The sequence below is a fragment of the Pseudoliparis swirei genome, chromosome 16 (genome assembly GCF_029220125.1).
Source record: "Pseudoliparis swirei isolate HS2019 ecotype Mariana Trench chromosome 16, NWPU_hadal_v1, whole genome shotgun sequence".
Classification (NCBI taxonomy): domain Eukaryota; kingdom Metazoa; phylum Chordata; class Actinopteri; order Perciformes; family Liparidae; genus Pseudoliparis; species Pseudoliparis swirei.
In genome coordinates, this window is record NC_079403.1 from 15,098,744 (window position 1) to 15,120,990 (window position 22,247).

A 22,247-nucleotide genomic window follows, 5' to 3' on the forward strand; every position below is an offset into this window, starting at 1 on the left:
CCATGATGTGGAATATGGACATTGTTTTCATCTTTGCCCTCCTCGTTGTGAAAAAGGATTACCCTTTAAAGTGGAAAAGATAGAGAAGTTAAAAAACCACATGGAAATTGCTGTTGGCCACCAACAAGCTTTATTTGCAGAAGACAATTTGACATGAAAACGCCACAGTGGGCTTCAGTTTAGACTCCTGAGCCTTTGCCTCCCATAGCCTGTTTTTTATATATTTCATTGCGGTTTGGATAACTTCAACACAACTCCAGGGGAAAAATATTAATCTGAGTCGTGTTGCTGTGTTGGCTGACCTCGAGCCTTGTCATTCAGGTGAGCTTGTGGTGTGACACCTCAGCCCAGCTGTCTCACTCCATGGTATCATACACATACACATACACATACACACACACACACACACACACACACACACACACACACACACACTCACACACTCACTTGAACAGTACTTAATAAGCCCAATGTTGACTGACAGGTGACATTTCATGATGGAGAAATTGTAAAAGCAATGTGAAAATGCAAACAGACAGGAAACACACAATGTCACAGCCAGGAAATACTCCAGAGACAGACAGCAGACATACAGATATACAGACATACAGGCAGGCAGGCAAACAGACAGACAGCAGACATACAGATATACAGACAGACAGGGACACTTTGCTGCAGGACTTCTGACTGAGACTCCAGACCTCCCACTGTCATTTGTATTCCATTCAACCGCAAACTCTTATGGAGAAGTTCTGCGAAAAAGGCATGTTACGATGAAGAGGCAGCATTGCGTTACACTCATTTTTGATCAGATCATCCCACACTGTTAGGGAGGTTTGGATTTTAGAGGTTAGCCCACCTACGTAATGCCGGAATATATCCAATTACAGCATACTGTACTGATAGGGTGTGTATGTTATTGAATTAAATGAAGTAGTTCAGTATGTAGTCAAACATTCTCAAAAATCACATCAGATAAAATAACGACAGTCAGATGACCTCAAGTAAATGTCTTCTTTGTAAAGTATATATTTGTATTTATATATATATATATAAATACAATATATATATATATATATATAGGAAAGAGGTGTATTTCCTTAAGATTGATACATTTCAGATTCAAATGGCTCCTGTTCTAATTTGCCTACTATTTTTATTTTAGTTGTTTACATTTTTTTTTCTTTCTTGTAATTTCAATTTTTTATTTTATGTTATATTTGATGACGGCTCATTCACTGACTCAACGTACTGGACAGACTTGCAAGCTTTGTTTCATTGGTTAACTCCCCAGTCAGTCACACTATAGTGGGCGGGAGTTGAGACTCCTGACCAATCGGGTCACAGGCACACTGCGTCGCCCCTCCGACAGGCAGGAACATGGCTTTACGGGAACTATCGTCGCTGGAGAGATATTTAGGACTGAAAAAGCCGAACAAGTACAGTACACAGGGGGACAACAAGGTGACATGAGCATACCTCTTTGCGGACTCCACCTCAACCTTTACAACGCTGTGTTATTGCATAGGAAGCTCGGACACTCTTGTAAATAGGACACCGCAGCTAGCTAGATAATGCTAACACGCGAGTCATGTGTGTTGTAAATACGGGCATGCTCGTGGCAAATCACCCGTGTGTTATCAGTTTATTGTCAGTGATCTTTTTCATCGGTGAGGCCGATGCAGCAACATTGTAATGCCGGTTGTCCCGGTTCCACTCCTCGGCACAATGGAAGCAGCCCCACGCTGTGCGCATGCCCGTCATAGAAGGAAAGTGAGGGAGGAGTGTGACGTCACGCTGTGTATTGAACCGTGTTGATGACTGAAAGATGGCGGAGAGGAGTCAAGTCCGCGTTACTCCACACACAGCCTCATCTGGATGCAACTGTTGCAAACAATAATGTTTTTTTAAATAACCACGTGAAGAACTCATCTGGATATTAACGTAAATTCGTAGCCTCATTTAATTTATTTATTTTCTCAAATGAGATGTTGATGATCACATGTATTCTTAAACACTCTCTTGGAGCCAAACGGGTGTGTTCATGAATATGTAAAGATACCAAGGGAGCATGGTTGCTGTCTTTGGAGCTTAAGCTAAATGTAAGCAAAATACAGGAACAGCTGATGTCTAAATGACTGCCCCCCCCCCCTCTCATATCTCCATGCAGGTCCCTGTGCTACAGAATACCAATGGTCCTCCCGTGGTCGGCTTGGTGACGGTCGCCTGTCACCTGGTGAAAGAGGCCAAGCGCCCGGAGCTGCTGGGAGACTCCGCCGAAAGCAGGGCTGTGGTGCAGCAGTGGCTGGAGTACAGAGTCACGAAGCTGGATGGCTGCACGAAGGAAGACAGCAAGACCATCCTGAAGGTAGCGAAGCGGATATCGAAGGAAGTCGTCGGAATATTTTCATCTTCCAAATAGCTGTTGTACCACATCTGTGGAATCGGTTGTAAGAAGAAGAAAACATTTAATAATTCTCTTTACCTTTGAGAGGCGCCACGGCATCTCAGTTTCTCTCTCTTTCTCTCTCTCTCTCTCTCTCTCTGTCCACCAGCTAGGCCACTGTGCGTCTCGTTAAAGTGCAAGTGACAGGAATACAGACTGATGTATGGCCCTTCAGTGACATGGCCCCCACACGGCAGAGACAAATGCCTTAATGTGCCTGACGCCAGTCGGCGTGAAATGGACAGGCAGCCACTGGTCTGCCGGACGCTGGGCGCCTCTTGGCGCTGTCATGTCAGCATGAAAATGTGCGCTTTGTTTGTCTGTTTGTGTGTCGGCGCACATCTCAGCGGGACACACGTCTGGGGAGTCGCGCTGTGCGGCAGCATGTTATCTGGACAGGACTCTTAAATATTGTAATGGTGCCACTTACAGAAGGAAGTTGCCCTGAGCAGCTCAGTTCTGGTGCCTGCCCGGTGGCCCCCTGTCCGAGTCATCTCCCATTAAAATATCCGGAGATGTACAAAAACAGAAGGGTGAAAAAACGACTGTCAACTGGAAGACCTCTTAAACTTTCTCACCCCAGGATGCAAATAAGAAACTCATAGTTTTTCAAGTTGAGGCGTGTTTCTGAAGTGAACATCTTGTCACTCATGTGATGTTATGATGAAAAAATGAAGGCCAATTTGGACACAATGATAGCTGAATATAGGGGAATGTCCATCACCCCACCTTAAGCCATTCAGGCTAGTACTGAGTGACTTCCTGCCGCCACAGGAGTTGCTTCATAAAACTTTTGTTATGCTCGAACATAAAAGCAATGATGGGCCAGTTCCCACTTTTCTTAAGTCGAAGGAGACCACCAATATCTTGAACTACATGTATGACACTGTAGGCTTGATTTCTCCCTCATGACTCATGCAATTGTTTCTACCACCTATGTGAAAGATATAGAAAACATAATTCATTCAATATGAGATTTTCATCAAGAATTTAATTACATTACATTACATGTCATTTAGCAGACGCTTTTATCCAAAGCGACTTACAATAAGTGCATTTCAACCTAGAGTACAAACTAAGAACAACAAGAATACAGGAAGTAACATTTCCTCAACATAGTCGAACTACTAAAGTACCACAATAAGTGCTATTTAAGTGCCCCTGAAGTGCAAATCTGTGTTTTAATCCAGATATAGTCGGAAAAGGTGTGTTTTCAGTCTCCGGCGGAAGATGTAGAGACTTTCTGCTGTCCTGATGTCAGTGGGGAGCTCATTCCACCACTGAGGAGCCAGGACAGCAAACAGTCTGGATGTAGAGTGATTAGCTCGAGGTGCAGGAGGCACAAGTCGATTGGCTGTTAATTCTGAAAGTTCTGATAGATCAAGAGTAATGGATTCCTGAACGGCCACCGGAAAGTTGTGTTGGAACTGTAAATCCACCGTGAGGTCACCGTATCTGGATCAAGTCCGTGTAGAAAAGCAGCCACCATAGAAGATATAGAAAACTACTCCCGAAAGAAATGGCCCCCGAAGACATACAAGGAATTGCAATAGTAATGTAAACATATCTTCGCTATTTATTAGCTAAAAAAAGGGAACAGCTGCGGTTTCTGGCCTGTACATGACCTCCCCAAAGGGTGAAAAAAAACAATCCAAAAAACAAATTATTTTAAAAAAAATCGTATTGGCTTGAATTTCTCAAAGTGTTTTCCCCCAACTCTGTAGATTTAGGGTCGTACTTTATCTGAATTCTGTCACGAACCTCGCTGGCATTGTTTAAATCCAAATGCACTAATAGGAGTTTGCACAGTGTGGGTGGGGGCAGGTCGAGAGGTCCCCAGGTTTGAAGCTCCGTGTGTGCTGGGTGGGGGCGGGGCAGGAGAGCGCTGCCTGCTGCTCGACTGGGCTTCAGCTCCATGGCTGCAGGCTCAGAGGAGCAAGGATCCGATAGTGGAAGGGGAGGAAGTCTGCCGTCTTCATGCCTTGTTTGGCATCACCCACTCTTGCCGCACAATAACTCCATTTGCCCCCGAGACGCTCTCTGCGCGTGGCGTGTTCCCGTCGCAACATGTACACGTGCTAAAGACGGTCCCTTCCCCTGGGACCAGCACTTCCATGCACGACTTTGCACACACAGACACGGACTGAGAAGCGCACACATCGTGGTGCCCGAGTTTAGGGCCGGCTTCATTAGATCTGCGAGCGAGACTTGTCGTCACGTGGCGGCGGCATCTGTGCTAAGTCGCCAGTCGTGGGGAGAGACGCGAAACTCCCTCGGGTTACATATTCTTACCCGCACAGCGAGCAGAGGCGCACGCACACACCGATATATAGGTGAACTAGAACGGGCACTCGGTAGAGCGCATACCTTCGCCGCAGCCACTTTTTTGGTACTTGGCATGAGTGTGGGGAACTGTAAATTGACGTAACTTGATACCGGATATTGTGATCATTATGACATGTCGTATATGACAAGATTGGGCATTGAATTATGAACATTTTGGCATTAGTTGCATGCCAATTGGATAAAAATTGACCGCGCCATGGTAAAAAGATTTTGACCTTTTCATGACTTTGACCTTTGACCCGATCGATCCCAAAATCTAATCAAATGGTCCCCGGATAATAACCAATCATCCCACCAAATTTCATGCGATTCGGTTTAATACTTTTTGAGTTATGCGAATAACACACATACAAATAAATAAATACACGACGATCAAAACATAACCTTCTGCATTTTCAATGCGAAGGTAACAAACCTGCAGTCATCCATACCACCCTTTAGGTGTGCCGTGTCCGTCAACAGAGTCACGTTTTCTGAAGAATACAGGAGTAACATTAAAGTCTGATTTTACAGAGCTGTACAAAAGAGTCGGCTCGTACAATAAATCCACGACGGCGTTTAATGAGGCGCCAAACGAGACCAACAGCAACACAGCGTCTCCTAAAGCCTCTTTAGCTCTATATTCATATGAATACAATGTGTTCCCCAAGTCGTGTATCATTCTGTCATGTGAAGCCAAGTGTGTTTTCATAGTTCATAGTTTCATGTTTACATGTGGCAATGCAGCATAAATTGATCGTATTTTCTTCATTTTTCTCGAAGGAGCTCCACCTCTACCTGCAGGACAAGGTCTACATGGCTGGCAACCGGTTCACCTTAGCTGACACTTTTGTGTTCTATGGAATCCATCCGCTCATCGTAAGTCACCTTTCTGTCCTCACCTCCGCGCCATTCAGATTCCCAAGTGCTTATTTTTACTTGAACCATAATGTGTCGCTGAACCGTCGGCTGAGTTTCAAGTGATGCAAGTTTGTGAAAAGAGATTTGGATGAGGATCGGTGTTGATGCGTGGCTTGTGACTTTAAAAAGAAAGAAGAAAAAATACATTTGAACCCAATAACCAATTAGTTTTTTTTATCCTGCCATTAAACATCTATTTTGGAGTATTCTGATTTAACTGTGGCTCATTTAGGTGCCCTACTAGGTCATATTTGAAGCTTTATGTAACTAATTGTGACTGACACAAAAAAATAAAGACAGTAAACTTGGAATGGAAGTTCTCCAAAGTTGTGTTTTGATTGCACATTCACGGCTGCATGTGACTGGTTTGTTATCTCTGAACCATTCTCACCACCATTTTCCAAGGACTCCATCCATCCTTTCATCCATCCATCTCCGTCCCCATCAGCGTGCACTTCAATCATACCACAAGTTTAATAAGCAATTTGTCACGGTGCGTAACACACAATTAGACCAGTCATGTGGCCAAAGGGCATCAACAACCAGTTGGCGATGAACACACGGGTTATAAACACATTCTCGCTTCTCTTCAGAGAACTAAAGCGATGTGGCACAAAGTGATGTCTTTAGCCTCAGACCAGGGACAGGGAAGTTTGTTATGCCTTCCAGTATTGATGGGAAGCGGGTTCAGAAACGGGGAAGACGGAACGAGATGGAGGGAGGGAGAGATCACATGAGAGATGTCACCCGTTGTGGCGGAGATGGAAGATTGGCCCCCGCCACCAGGCTGAAGAGCGTCACTTTAGTTCGCAATCAGTGTGGTTTTTAACCTCGGGGTCAAGGGTCAGCCAGCCCAACCCTAAACCACAGCTTGTCCTGATGTTCAATTCATGGAGAACAACATGACACGGACGTTAAACCTGACTGATGAGACTGGTTTGAGGCTGGCTGGTTGTCTGTGTGCCGAATTTCCACATTCCGGCTAATGAGATAATGAAAAGGCACACATCCAAGATTTTAATCCAATGACATCCTGATGTCTTCCCCTTACTGGTCTCTATTAGGTTGTAGATTGCCACCTGCATTGACAAATCTCAGGGAAATGTGTTTGATGCAAACTCGCTTGTGACCCTGTAAAATGAAACAGTGTGAACTCGTGACCCGCAGGTGTATCGCGTGGTCATGAGATGTGATCGCTTTGCTTTGAGAAGGTATTCAGCATTTACCAGGAACGAAGATGCAATGTCAGAGGAGTCAGAACTAAATAAAAGTAATTTCATTTAACAGCAAGAGACATTTTATTTTTATTTAACCATGAAATCAACAAAGTTTGCACTGGTTCCAAATCTAATCACATTCTAGCCTGGCGACGCTGACGGGATGGGACATTTAGTCCCGTAAGATATCAAAGCAGGAGGCCCTCCACTGCGGTGCGAGTGGATGTGCTGCTGTCCATATGGTGGCGGCTGTTTCTCTTCCTGTAATCAGATGAACCTCTCCTCTCTCTCTCAGGCGGACCTGGCCGTCCAGGAGAAGGAGCAGTATGGGAACGTGAGCCGATGGTTCGACCACATTCAGCACTACCCGGGCATCCGGCACCCCCTTCCTCCCGTAGTCGTGCTCAGGAACACAATTTACACCAGCAAGCACCACTGAGACCTGACCGCCGCCTCTGACCCCGAACCTCGTCACAATCTCATCTGTCCTCTGGACCGGACCTGTGTCGCGTCATCGTCATCACGCTGCTCATGGCATGAATCCTGCCTTTTCCCCGTTGACCCGGTGACGTGTCTTAACTCTGCCGGCTGCGATATGTTTTTAACCAGGAAAATCAGTCAAGAGCAAAAAGAGAATCTAACAGTTTTAGTGCAGGCGGTAATGAAGCTCTATTAAAGGTTTGCTAACTAATTAAATCAATGTTCATGTTCCTTTAAAAAATAATAATAATCCAGTCCCATTGGCTGCTGGCTTTAACTCATTCAACACTTTTCATAAGCGACGTGGTTTCTTGACCCTTGTTTCGTATTGTGGGAGCAGACATGTGAGACAGTGAAGTTGCTCTTTTCTGCTTTCTGTTGGTTATTGTGACTTTCCTGTTGACTTGGAAGTCGGAATGTTTTCTTGGTTGCGTTCAAAGGGAAGGCTGTCCGGGCGGCAGGAAACTGCTGCTAGCTTGTTTCTATTTATATATGTGGCGGTTGAATGGTGATTTATTTTGTCTAATTTGAGCGACGAACATGCGATAACAAGTATAAAAAGAAGCCTTCAGAGATGCGACTTAACTGGCGGTGCATGATGTCTTTAGAGGCAGCAGCATGTTCAGCAGCAGCTCAGCCAAGGACATGCGGTCAGCGGCTCAGCAGCATGACCACAGTCCTCCTGCCCTGATGAGCTCTCATCCCTGGCATGAGCGCTTGTTTGTTTTCTTAGGATTTTATGTTTTTCTACATGCAACTCCCAGACATTTTACTGGACACCCGCGTTTGTGTTTGTGTGTTTGTGATTACATCTACTTCCTCACCACCACCAGTCGTGTGGGCAGCAGTGAGCAGTTGAGCGTTGGCCCCAGAGATCAGAGTGAGGCTCCAATCAGTCCCACTGCCACCACTGTTGATGCTGCGGGCCAGAGAGAGGGCAGCGGGCTCACCAGCTGCCACACAGATCCAGCCAGCCGAGGCCAGACCCCCGGCCCCTGGGCGACAGTCAGCCACTGTGTGTCATTTCAACCCTCGCGCTCCCACAGGGCTGCTTGAGAGAGAGAGAGAGAAAAGAGCACCCAGAGGCCGAGGGATCTTTTTGTGACGTGACCAATGATCCGAGCCTCCGAACGCCTTACCGCTGCTGGCTGGATGTTTGCTATTAGCACCATTAACAGGCAGATCCTGTAAATTAGCATTATGAAGCTGATGATAATGAGGAAATGAAATCATATTTAAAAAATAAAAGAAACCTGGACAACCAAATCTTTGATCTAGTCTCCAGCTCATAACAATGGGTGCTTTTGTGTTTGCGTTTAAGTTTCCGTTGTTCCCGTCTCCTCTTAACATGCTTTCAGACACGTTTTTTTATTTATTTCCTCCATCCAAACAGGAGCAGTTGTAGCTTCTTTGTTTTGATCTCATGATGTCCATCCTCTGCCAATAAATCTAAAAGATGTGCAGCGCACGACCCCTGACCTCTGCAGATGTTATCAGTGTATCTTTCAAATAGTTCAAGAATATGTTTTTCCATCCACCAGCCAGAAGAGGAGAGTTCAGTGCGGTTCTGTTCAGGCTGTTTGCTGTGTGTCGGCATGTGAAGATGGGACGGATAAAAACAGCTCGCAGTCATCTGAGCGAGCCCATTGTGACTAGCCGGGCCCTCCGTTAAAGAAGCCATTGTCCGCCCCGTTATGTTAACATTGGGTGGCAACGCCGTTTCCAAAGTGCAGCATCAGCGAGCTGATCATTCTGAGGGGTACTTAACCCTTGTGTTGCCTTCGGGTCATTTTGACCCGATTCAATGTTTAATGTCGGTGTTCTTTCGGGAGTCAACAAACAAACATAAAGTACCTCACACTTAAACTTGGAAAACAATATTAATTCTAATAATTTTCTGGAGATTTTAATAGCTGGGGTCATATTGACCTCAGGGGTAAAATATGTTAGTAAATATAAAGGTAACAGGAGGGTTAAACATTGAATCGGGTCATATTGACCCGAAGGCGACAGGAGGGTGAAACATTGAATCGGGTCAAATTGACCCGAAGGCAACACAAGGGTAAAGGAGGATTAAAAAAAACATGAAAAGAAAGTTAAAGTAGACTGAACAATGTGATAGCAATTAACCTGCACTAACATATACTGATTAAAGGTCACAGCTGAGCATCCCTTCCTAAAAGTTGCTTTTTTCCCTTTTGAATTTGTGTGTGTGTGTGTGTGTGGCTCTGTGCTGATTGTTGGCAGAATGTCATAATGCTCTGGTGGTACGGTCTCACATCGTCAGGATCCTTCCTGATCAAACCGGAGAGCAGTCCAAGCCACACGGGGCCGCAGCAGGTAGCCGGGACACAGGCACCAATTAGAGGCGACCTTCCCACCGACCTCTGAAGGCGAGAGGAGCAGCCCTCCTCAGGGGTGGCCCTAAAATGATACACTCAAGACCTGCCCATTTTACCAACTGTGTCAAGCCCCAAGGCAGCGCACTGACCTTTGACCTCCCCCCTCACCAGTGATGGGGAAGATCAAAAGGTGTGATGATCATGAGTATCTGCTGACGGCTTCATCTCTCACCGCAGAGCTGTGGCAGGAAGTGGTGCCGACGCCTCGCTCTCACACGGATCGAACGCTTTAGGAATATTACACGTTGGAGGATTTAGCGAACCGGATTGCAGGTTCAACAGAACTGAAAAGGGTGATGTGCCAAGTGTCCATAGAGTCTTTATGGTTGAATACAGACTTCAGAAAGACCCTCCAGAGTTGTTAAGGCTTTGAAGGCCACTAAACACTTTTTTATTGTGACCGAAAAGTTTAACATGACAATAGTATTTGACAGAGTATTGACGAACAGGAACAGGCCCGGCAACATGCACAATCCTTATCATAGAGGATTAATAATCGGACATGACAAAATGGGCAGGATGATACTTCTCTACCAGAGAGGCTCTGTTTGCTGGACTGCATCAGTAGGTCAACTAACCCCTTGGTCCATGCTACACAACAAGATCATGATATGATGTTATAATAATCATTTAAAATGTAAGTCTAAAGGAAGAGGTGTTATGAAATAGTACTGGGAGCATTCGCTGTCAATAACGACAACAACGTTATTCAACAAAGAGGGGAACCAATTGTTGAAGAAAGTGGGAGCCCGTCGACAGCCCCGTGGGGAGGATGACTTGGAGTCATAACATGCGTGAGAAACGCAGTGAAAGCTTTGGTTGTTAAACCCAAACGGTGGTACAACGCAGCGTTGAAATCGATTTCATACAGTTTGCAGATTGCGACCAATGTTTCATGAAAGCAGTCCGGTACACCGTGACATGAATTCAACTTTAAGATCGCAGTTATCGCACAGCGGGATTTAGGTTCAGCCGAGCCCTCGTGTGTCCCCCGTCACCGCCTCAACTTTCAAATAAAAGCTTTAAAAAGCCGTAAAATAATCTAATTGAATAATTGAGAGAGCCTCTGGTGACACCGCACATCACTGGATCATACACCGCTGCAGGATGCGCCTCAAGCATTTGGCGCCACTGGTTTCAAGCGAGTCAAGTGTTCAGCCTTCACCCACGGCACCTCCTCACCGCCTCCCAACACCTTTGTCACCTTGAGTTTTAGAACTGCAGTCGAGAGCCAACCCCCAGCACACCTACCCCACGAAGAAACCGCCGCGCCGCCACCACCACCGCCACCCTTCATTAATTCTTATTAACAACATCAGGGGGAGGGAAGCGCATCGGTCGTGACATCTTCTAGGATCCGGCCTCCCCCTCTCTCGATGACTGATTCGGGGGAACAATCAACGCCGCGTGGCGGTGAGGGCCCGTGAGCTCTTCTGACAGGACTTATCGGCCACGCTTTCCACTTTGTGACACTTGTACCATGCGCCTATAAAGATGGCATCTGATTGTCGATTTCAATTACATGAGCGTATGAGCAATGGATGCCGCTCCCGACACAAAGGTGGGGGTGGGTGGGGTTGTTTGTTTCATCTCAACATGCTGTTACAGTAAAGTTCAAAAAAATATCCCAAACACTAATATTTTATATATCCAGTGCAGAATATCTTCCATAAAGTGTGAGCAAAAAGAAAGCTTCATTACAATTGATCTTAAAATTATCCACAATGTTCCTTTATTCCTGATGCAATTTGTGTTATCATAATCTAAACATGTGGGGTAGTGTAAAAAACATTGATTGATAAATTGGTGATGCAGAAAGAGCAGTATTAAAGTCCCGTTATACTTCTGACGTTCATGTAAATAGATGAGTGTATAGCCATAGTGAAGGAGATATAAAAAGAGAAAATGCAGTGACAAAAATAAGCCTGCTGGGGTCGAGGAAACACGGACCGTCAGCCAACCAAACGAAAGCACAGGTCAGACGTACTCGGAAGAGACAGCAGAGGCAGAAATGATCACTTCATGCGTGCCAGATGTCGTGAAGTTGTTGATCTGAAGCGTCAAAAATCAAAAACATACTTCCACAACAAGTAGGAGCTACGCCGGGTACATAGATCCCATGTGGGAACGCCAGCATGGGATGCTTCCCACATGGGACGAGGTTAGATGGTAATGAAAATAACATGAGACATGTTAAATGAAAAGAGCGGGTAGCAGTCCCATAAAAGATGGACCTCCCCACAAAGTAAATTGCATAATGTAAACATAATAACACATAATTCTGCCTTAACTTTTGGATTTTATAGCCCCTATCTCATAGGCCTATGGATGGCTGTATATGCTGATGATGCTTTCTTTCTTCACCATCTGTGAATAAGTGCTTCATTATTTTAACAACGGAATTGGACATCTGTGTGATTGCTTTCCTCAAAGGGTTTTATACCACCATTGTGAATCTGCAAATACCACTTTACCATATGCATGCATTTATGCCGAGAGAACTTCCTTGATTGTTTTTATTTCCCTTACCTCTCGCTATCTCCTGCCAGACACCGCCTCACCTTGGATTGCGTAAGGATCCCAGGTGTGCAGCGAGACCAGAGTTTTAGGAGATGCAACGACTCAGCTCATCAATCAGAGAGATGGCTGGCTGATTCTGCACCTTGGTGCTAAAGTACATATGTGTGTCCCGGGGCAAAGAGATTGCACAAGATTACACCTTAAGTCTCTTTCTCTCTCTCACACACACACACACACACACACACACACACACTCACACGGATAACTGTCGTTGAATTAGCCGCCTCAATTGCTCCTCGCCCCTTCTGCTGATCTACCTCAGCTACAGCTTCTTCGCATTTCTCTGTTTGCGTGTGTGTGTGTGGGGTATGTGTGTGTGTGTGTGTGTGTGTGGTCATTTATGGGGTTATGGTTTCGGCCTCGGGGTAAGAGGTGAATTAGGGGTGAAGGAGGTAAAACACGTTTTCTTAAAGAAGCCAAGAAGAGTCGACCCACTGAGCTAAATTTGTTAAATAGAGGGGAACTTTTGTAAAATATTTTTTACAAAATATATATATATATATATAGATTTATTCTTCCGAGTAGCACAATTCTGAAATTTGTTGCCAATTAAAATGATTGCATGGGTACTCTAGGCCTTCAAGTGACTTCTCATTTGCCGTGCCGTCCCATCGTGTGGTCCTGTCACAATCCTCGTCCCTTTATTCAAATGTTCCACAAATTAGCCATACATGTATCCCCCTCTGCTGCTCCATCCAACCCACAGGTCATGCCACTTAACTTCAGCCTGCCCCCCTGCTGTAATAGTTTCTGATAGGAAGCCTCCAGGGAAGTTGACTTCTCACTGAGAAGTGATACTAAAAGTAATTGCAGCTGAAACCCTGTGACAGGGGGGTGTACTTTGAGGGAAAAAAGAGAGAGCGCAGCACAGGCAGGATGGCATTTGAAATAAGCACAGAGGATATATGGAGTGGGAGAGGTGGGGGTGGAGAGGAGTTAATAGACAGACTCCTGGGTGGGCAGAGAGCAGAGAGCACTGCCCTCAGCCATTTACTGTAATTTGACCTCCATGGGAGAAAAAAACACACTCCCTATTTGCATATTTCTCAAACTCATCTGCATACGTCACCAGGACGCTGCATTTCTTTTAATTCCCCGTCCTCTTTTATTATAACAGTTTGGTTTTAATTTGAGACGACTAATTTATTTAAACCTGGAGTTAAATGCAGAGCACTTTCTCTTTGTAACGCGTCTCATTTCCCTAATGATTAAAAAAACAAGGGCTGATGACAGCGAACAAGGAACATAAACAAGGCTTCATATCATTAACTTTGGATATGAGTTGTTAACTTAATGACCCCCCCCCCCACACACACACACACACATAGACACACACCCCTCCTCACTTTATTCTTCTTCTGTGAAAACCAGCTCGTTGTGTTCAATGAGGACATGGATGTGGTGCCTGGTGGTTACAGAGGAACGCCCTAAGGAACGGCCTGGCACAAAACGTTCACCAAGAAAACTAAAGATGTTGCTTTACTCCAAAGAAAAAAGTCCATCTGAAAACAATTTAGGGAAAATCTAAAATCTCCCTCAAGGGTCACTGGTTTTTCGGGGAGGGATACATGGAATATTAACAATGGCGATACAGTATATTGCGGGACATCTTTTATTATGAGATAAAGAGAGTGAGAGGACAACAGTACTTTAATAGATTGAACTCGAGGGGGCGTGATCATGAAGCAGAAACACACAGTTTATTCTGTGTGTGTGTGTGTGTGTGTGTGTGTGTGTGTTACGTGGGTGTCTTCAATGCTGACTGGTTATCTACTGGAAAAAGGGCATGAAGCTAAAATATGTGCCCAATCAACACACACACACATACACACACACACACACACAAACACACACACACACACACACATGCCAACACGACCAAGATTCTACTCAAATGGCTTTTGTCTCACACACTCAAACAGACAGCACATAGAGATGCACACATGGTACCCAACAGAGAAACTGAGCTGGGTCATTATGACTTTGTGGAGGTATAAATTAAATTATTCCCGTATAATAAATATGCAATACACAGTTTTTCATGTCCGGATGATCTTGTGGAATCCTTTGTATTTATTAGTGTATTAAAAAGACAATTATAAAAGAATGATTGACGTCTTTAACCGATGTTTTGAAATAGTTGTAATTTAACACATTTTAATAATTCAGAATGACTCTTTCTGCTGTTTCTTATAATTCCTCATTGGCCTTGATTCTGGGTTATTCAGGTTAACAATCAATTAAGGTTGATCCTGAGTATTTTTTACTCTTTCTTTAGTATCTACTCACATGTGTGTGTGCCGTATTGTCAAGTGTGACCGAATGTTTAAATGGAGTTGCAGAAGACAGGAAGTCTTATCTTCACGGTCAGCTCATAAACATCTCTGTGTTTCCTGTCCATCAAAGTTAATTCAAGGTTTTCATTAATAGCTCCAGCAGCTACACAAACCATTGTAAAATAATTTCACAATCAAATATAATTCAGTTCAAATATTGTGCATGTCATAAACCTTCAGCTTCAGGGTAGATGGAGAGTGTTGAGGATATACAGACATGTGTGTTTTACAGTGACAGTCGTGGATAAGCAAAAGACAAACGGATCACTGAAAGGTTGAAGAAAAGCTAATTCTCCAATTGACAGTGTGCGTTGCTGAGGGCCGCTTTCATTCGCACTGGCTGTGCCCCATGAAATGAATTACAGCCTCTGTGTACAGTAGAGTAGCCAGTGGGCCTTGTTGTCAAAGTGAAGGGCCAGGGGCCTCAATTCAAACCCTCACATCCAAGTGCCAGTTGCTTCTCAGAAGAAGACACTCAGCGAATGCCATGGTAGTCGGATAAATATGCAATACTGATTAAGTTCAAATGTGAAAGAGAATTTACGCCCGAAAAATAATGTTACGATCCTAAAGTTAGTGACCCAGAGGGACCGTCACTGATTTCTGCACAGCAGGTTTTACTGCAATGCTAATAGCGTTTGATCTGTAGGGAAAAACCCAAAAAACATCCCTTATTCCGGCTAAATTTAACAGCACATGACACACAGCTGATCACTGGCCTCCATGAAAAGCACCCGCAAACGAGGGTGCTGTGAAATCGACATTTGGACAGGAAAACACAAAGTCCTCTCTGTACCTCCTGATCCTCTCATGTTGTGCTGCTGTGGCACACACACACACACACACACACACAAACAGTTGTAACTATCAATTCATCTGAAAGAGGCCTCAGCGTTCCACTGACTTTGAAACCACCATCAGTCTTCAAAGTGCAATCCTGAAGATAAAACACACTGTCACACACACTGCCTCCCTCCGGGGTGAAGGTGGGAGGGTGAGCCGGCGAAGAAAGATGCTGTTGAGGATGTCGGGTGCTGATAGAGTGATGATAGGATGCACAATGGACTCCAGTGTGTGACATTTGGCTTCAGGATCAGCTACATGCAAGCAGAAGAACACACACAAATGCATCCATATATTCAGACAGGTTTCTTTATTTTTTTTAAACATACAGTGTGACGATTATACTTTCTTACACAGATGTATGTCCACAAACACTCAGGTCATGCCCAGAGGGAGGGAAACTTTGCCTTCTTTACGGCGTTGGCAGACTCTCCTTGTGACTTTCACAGCTGTCATGCTCCTCGTTACAGCCTTCATGCATCTACTAACCTCAGGGACAGGAGCATGTGACGATGTCTCACACACACACATACACACACACAAACGCACGCACACACAAACGCTCAGAGTCAATCTACACAGATGCTGAGCAAAAAGTTAAGACACTCACCAAGTGCTGACATGGTGTTAATGTGGTGTGTTATTAGCCCTAATGTCATTTCACACTGTTCTGCTATTGCAATGCTAATGATATGGTTATAAAGTACCTTCTTGTGTGTTAGGGCTAATCATACCATAGTTTATATCAATATTGTTACTGTGGGAGAAATAGGTCTATTTTGAAAATCTAATTTGATCACAAATGGTTTTATTTTTCATCTATGGTGAGAAACTTGTTCCACTCTGAATGATCTCTCTGTAAAATGTCGACAAAGCAAATTAGATCCTTTCTGATGCAGTTTAATCTGAACAAAATCAATCTTGTGTGACTGAAAGGTTTTAGTCACTGTAAATAAAGGCATTGCATTCATTGGCGGAAAAGATTTCATCAAATTAAATCATTGTGCATTCTTCTTTATGCCACCAAGATGAGATGGAGTCAGTTTTTCACAAGGGTTTGATTTAGGAAAAATAAATCTGATGCTAATGTGACACCGCAGTCTTCAATGCTTCATTGGTGACTGTGACACAACAGCAAGACCAAAACGAAAATGTCCCCTCTCCCTACAGCATCTCAATAGTACTCTCTCCCGACAGCATCAGCATCTCAATAGTACTGTTGTGTAACACCCTGTTCTGTTTCTCCTGTGTTCCGTGTCTCCTATCTCTCCTCTGTGTCTTCTCTGTCTTAATTGTTTAATTCCCTGCACCTGCCCTCAGCCACTCTTGTCTCGTTACTGTCTGATGTCGTACACCTGTTTCCCCCCTATATATTGTGTCAGTCTTTCCCTTGTCTCCTGTCGGATTGTCGTCTATATTTCCGTGTCCTTTTCCCGTCGTCCTGTCCGTGTTCCTGGTTCTGCCTGTTTGACCCTGCCTGCCCTGAACCTGCATTCTCTGCCTGCCCCTTTTGGGCCTTGTTTTTTGTAAACTGTTTTGCCTTATTAACGAGTGCTTTTTTTGTTATTTATATTGCGTCCAGCCTGTCTCTCTGCGCCTGAGCCTCACCCCGTCACAATAACCTGACATGTTGAGTAGATATGACTTTTTATCTCTGGCGCTAGGTGTGTAATGCACCCCGCCAGTTGGCTTTTGTGCTTTCTCTAGGTGACAGTGTCACCTAGAGAAAGTGCCCTCAAACCCTCCATTCCAATCATATTGGCCCCCTCTCAACGGGGCTCCTATGGGGCGCCGTCACTGCCAAGGATGGCTGAAGTTTAGTCAAAGACATTACGAGAGCTCCTCCATGGCAGTGCAGGAGTGCCCTATAGCTGCAATCCATAACTTTCCGCGCGTTCCACGACGATGGTGTCTTGTGTGCATTGTAAAGCTGTTTCAACGTGTCGTTGTCAGTATGCAATAAGAAATAATACAGCCAGAGAAAATGAATGTGTGTCTTGTGGCATTCCTGCATTGATAGGAAGCAGAAAGCGCTAGTTTTACAGACCGAAGAAAAGGGGTGTGTCTCTGTTCGTAGTCCAAACGTCTGGCCTTATTTCACTGGTCTCCTCTGCAACCTCAATGGAACTTTGAATTAAATGGGAGAAAAAAAGATCCGCTGTATTGCCAGATTTATATGACTCATTGATGAGACAAATGATGGGGATTCAGGTTAGAAATATTTTCATTCTGTGCAACAGTGTTTGAGATGATTCAGTCTGGACCAAAGAGGTCCAGACTGAACAACTGCTATTGTGACCTCTAGGCCATGCTTCATGACTCACGGTCAATTTACTAGCTTTTTCCAGGGCTTTCAACTGCAGCTCATAGTCTTCATACGGGATGGAGTTAACTTGGATGTCATATCATCAACAACATGGGGGTCGGGACCATAATTCCATAATTTTAGGGGGGCAGGTGGTTGTGGAGAAAAAAAGTAAAAGATGTTTTATACCAGGGAATGGTTTTCCACATCATGCTTACGTGCATATGTGGTGTGATATTTTACATTTTTAAGCTGTAATGCCAATTAATATCCAATAAATAACTCCACTTCAACTCTACTCTGTAAGGAAGAACAATCACACACACACAAACACACTCATACAAACATAGAAGAGTGACACTCTCTCCCTCAAGGAAGAGGGCTGCCATCTCTCGCCGTGGTGGTCATCAACGCTAAACTCCTGTCAGGTTCCATCTTACACCCTAACACACACACTGGTCTGTCTCAGGGCAGGACAGACTCTCCAAAGGGGTCAACGTGTTGTCACACACACCAGGGAGCAGTGTTGTTGTTGGCAGTCCCTACCGCCTCACCATTGTCCATGTCACCTCACACACAGGAAACCTGCTGGGGCTATTTGCGTGCCAGCATGGTGGGGACACATAGGGCCCAGAGGACATCACCTTGGCTAAAACTTGGCAGCCATCTTTTATTTTATTTGTTAGAATACTTGAGCAGATCCATCTCCTGCTTAGTTTGCAGGCAGTGCATAAAACAGTCAAGGACAAAAATTAAGTAAATCTTTTTATTGAAAATAACTATTTCATTTGTTATTAATTATAGCAAATTTATTATTTTATATATATATAGAGAGAGAGATATTATTATATTATATTTTATATACATTATTAATATTATAATATAATATTATATATATATTATAGCAAACACAACTCAATTCGTCAGATTTAGGCCTGGACTGCTGTTAAGGTACACGGTGTGCCCGCTCTACCAGGTGAGCCAGCGGGGTACCCCAAGGGAGATTCTTTTAAGTTTTTATCATCCAAGATTTATTGCCTCATATTTATTTAAAGGTGTCATACGAAATGTCTTTAATGAGGGCCACAAAAGCCTTTGACAATCGATGGCCATGTAAAAAATGGCCATGTTAGGTTTAATTAGATTAGGTTACTACATTTGAATTGCACTTTGAGTCATCAATGGTATCATACCAATTTCTTTATTAAAGACAAAAATTAAACATTAGCCCCTTTGCTCATGCCGTTCATCTTTGCACAATCCCCTCACCGTTACCTTTCCAAAGCATGAGGCACATTAAACCTCCGTGAGGAGGTGGCCGCAGCAACAGTACCTTCAGTGTGAGATGTCTCTTTTCATGTTGGTGCACTACATAGAAACTAAATGAACTATGTTTTCAGTTTTCCACGGCAAATACGTGATCTCATTTTGACAAGATTGACAACTTACTCCTCGGGGCTTTTAAATCATGCGCATTCAACAGTTGTTTCAAATCTCTCTTTCCAGGCAGGCCCTCCTTGATCATTTCCTGTGATGTAAATGTTCACTGAGGAAACATTTTATGTTTTGTTTAATGTCATTTTTGATCATGTGCTTGACATTCACAGCTGTCTCACAACTGGGACAAGAAGTTAAATGAAAAAAAGAAAGAGAGAGAAAATCTTGGTGGAAATGCCTTTTCACTCAAACATGGTACATCTCTCCCAGGTGACTGCTTAGCACTGGCAGTAATTGAAAACTTGCCCCTGGCACTGTGTGTGTGCACGTGCATGTGCCACATGACTTGCATTCACACACACACACACATATATATATATATGTGAATGCAAGTCATGTGGCATGCAATAAGGGCTTTTTGTTCCCCGTGTCTGAGCATGTGCATCTGCTATTAGCATATATGTGTGTTTCCATTGGTGCTGGAAACCAGTGTGTGTGTGTGTGTGTGTGTGTGTGTGTGTGTGTGTGTGTGTATATATATATATGGATACATGAGTCCTGTGTGTGTCTTCATCACTAAGCCCGACAGGTTCACACTAATAAATCCACCTTTCCTAATTCATGTTGTTGAGAGTTTTCCCAACAGGAGGATGAATTAATAACATTTCTTAACACTACCCTCCCCCCCCCCCCCCCTCTCTCTCTTTTTGCTCTTCCACAACGAGGGGCCAAATCTCTTCAGCATTTCCAGCCCTGTGAGCTAATTTGACAGCTCACGGGGGTGACGCTGATTCCACTTCGCAGAGACAGGTACCCTAGGGCTAGCCAGCTGGATCGCAGCGGATGCTTACAGATTTGGCTTTCGCTTCATGCTGGGTGTCATCTGTCTCTTTGGTCTGGCGCGGGATAATTTTTGTGTGTGTGTGTTTGTGTGTGTGTGTGTGTGTGTGTGTGTCCGCCCTGACATCATGTGCCTGAGCAGTTTGTGCCTGGCAGGCCTTGTCTGTCCAGGTTGGCCATCAAACGCAGCCAGCATGGCCCTAATCTGACGAGGCACTGCTCCAAACATGCCACAGCAGCCCGAGAAGCGTGTGCATGTGTGTGTGTGTGACCCCAGGGCAGACCCCCTTTTTTTTCCTACTTCTTGCCTTCCTCTTTTGCTCTGTCCCACGTCGAACATCACCGAACACACACACACACACAACCTGAGAACAAACTTCAAAAACCATCAAGTTGAGCTCAGTCGACGCTTCCCCTTCTCCTCCACCTCGCAGTCTCAACTCCTCTGTGCTCAAGTTGCAGTGTGTGTGTGTGTGTTAATAAAGTGAATAAGTGTGGGTTGTGAAAGCATTTTTGCTCACCCCAAACGGAAAGATATCCTCGTCCGGCGCTCCCTCCACCCCACATCTGTCACTCCGATTGTGGGCAGGTTTGAAGCCTCCCCAGCCTGTTGCCCTCAGTCGACTTCGACGCTGCCCACTGGGAGAAAGAGGCGATCCCTCCCTGTGTTCGGACGGGAGAGGACAGGGGGTCAGACCCCCATGGGAGAAATGACAGCGTGGTTCCCGGTAATCTCCGGGACGAGCCCCGAAATGGCGGCAGGGGCCCGCCGCAAACACTAATCCTAGCCGACATGCTGGTCTCCCTCTGCACACTCACTCCCGGTCCTCCCTCAACGCCTCAGTGCCGATCTCAAGCTCCGAGGAAAAAGGGCAGTCATCGCAAGACGAGCCTGACAAGGTTTCGCCCGTTTTTTGCTGCGAAAGAGAAATATCTTCCCTTCCCTGAAAAGCGCAGGATGATGAGTACATATGTTGATCTTCAGGCTGTGAGCCATGTTCCGCCACTGTGTCTTCCCATCAGGCCCTGGAACAGAGCGACAGCCGGATGGTGTCACGCCACACAGTGACTTGTAAAGAGCCGCTGCATAAAGGCCTTCAGTGTGTTTATTTGGGTCTCTACCTTCCCCGCTGCCCTCCATTCTGCATGTTCACTGACTATCTTTTATTCTATGTTCTGCTCTCACCACCTCCACCTCTGGCAGACAGCTCTGAAGTACCACCGCCTCCAGCAGGCGGAGGGACAGGAACGTGATGGCGCCGGGACAAACGACCTGCTTGCAGCCCAGGGCCTGGGAGAGAGAGAGAGATGGGAGATGAAATGAGAAACTGGATATGGACAGAGAGAAGGGCAGAAGCGGGTTGGTGGGTTGCAGGGCAGCAGGTCATCTCATACCACCCCTGCACCCCCATCTTCCCTCAGGCCCAAAAGGCCTTGGTATCCAGTGAGTAACACCCCCTCCTTCCCTTCCCTTTGCCCCTTTCCCATCACCACCCCCACCTGTTCAGAGCCACGGTGCAGTGAGTGGCGTTCAGCGTGTTGTGAACACAGAGCGGCGGCCCCGGTGCACATGCGAGAGAGACAGAATGGAGGGCATAAGAATGCAGAATAATTATACCCGGTGGGTAATGTGAGCACCGTCGTTACAGGGGCGGTGTGGTCGGGCCGGGGAGGAGAGAGACTCAGAGGCAAGAGCGTCACTGGGGCCAGCTCGCAGGGCCAGTGGGCATGTTTGGTAAACCACAATCCCAGACCTCCCACTGCACTGCTGCAGCACCGTGTGTGTGGAAGTGCTGCAGGAGATCATCTGGATACTGGCTGGCGCGGACGCACGGGGGGGCGAAGCACTGCTGCGTTGGTCCTTCATCCTGTGTGCAGAACTGATGTTTAAGTGTAATACAAAGATGAGGGAGAAATAGTGTCTGTTGTGTGTCACGGAAAACGAAACATCTGGTAAAGCGGGTATTGTGCACACTGTATGCTCAGGTACATAACCCACAGTAATAAAAACACTGAGTGGGTTATCTACTCGCATACAGCTGAAGTCTTGGCTTTCAAGCTGGTGGCTAATTCAAAGGGACTATATAAAAGGAAATATGTGTATTTATTAATGTA

At 45.2% G+C, this 22,247-nt stretch overlaps 1 protein-coding gene across 1 annotated transcript; it reads left to right on the forward strand.

The window, feature by feature from the left end:
* Positions 1 to 1,362: 1,362 nt before the first annotated feature.
* Positions 1,363 to 8,875, forward strand: eef1e1 (eukaryotic translation elongation factor 1 epsilon 1). Its single transcript, XM_056434539.1, has 4 exons — positions 1,363 to 1,464; positions 2,171 to 2,368; positions 5,555 to 5,650; positions 7,205 to 8,875. The coding sequence occupies exons 1-4, from the start codon at positions 1,381 to 1,383 to the stop codon at positions 7,346 to 7,348; spliced, it is 522 nt and encodes a 173-aa protein (XP_056290514.1). The 5' UTR covers positions 1,363 to 1,380; the 3' UTR covers positions 7,349 to 8,875.
* The last annotated feature ends 13,372 nt before the right edge of the window (positions 8,876 to 22,247 follow it).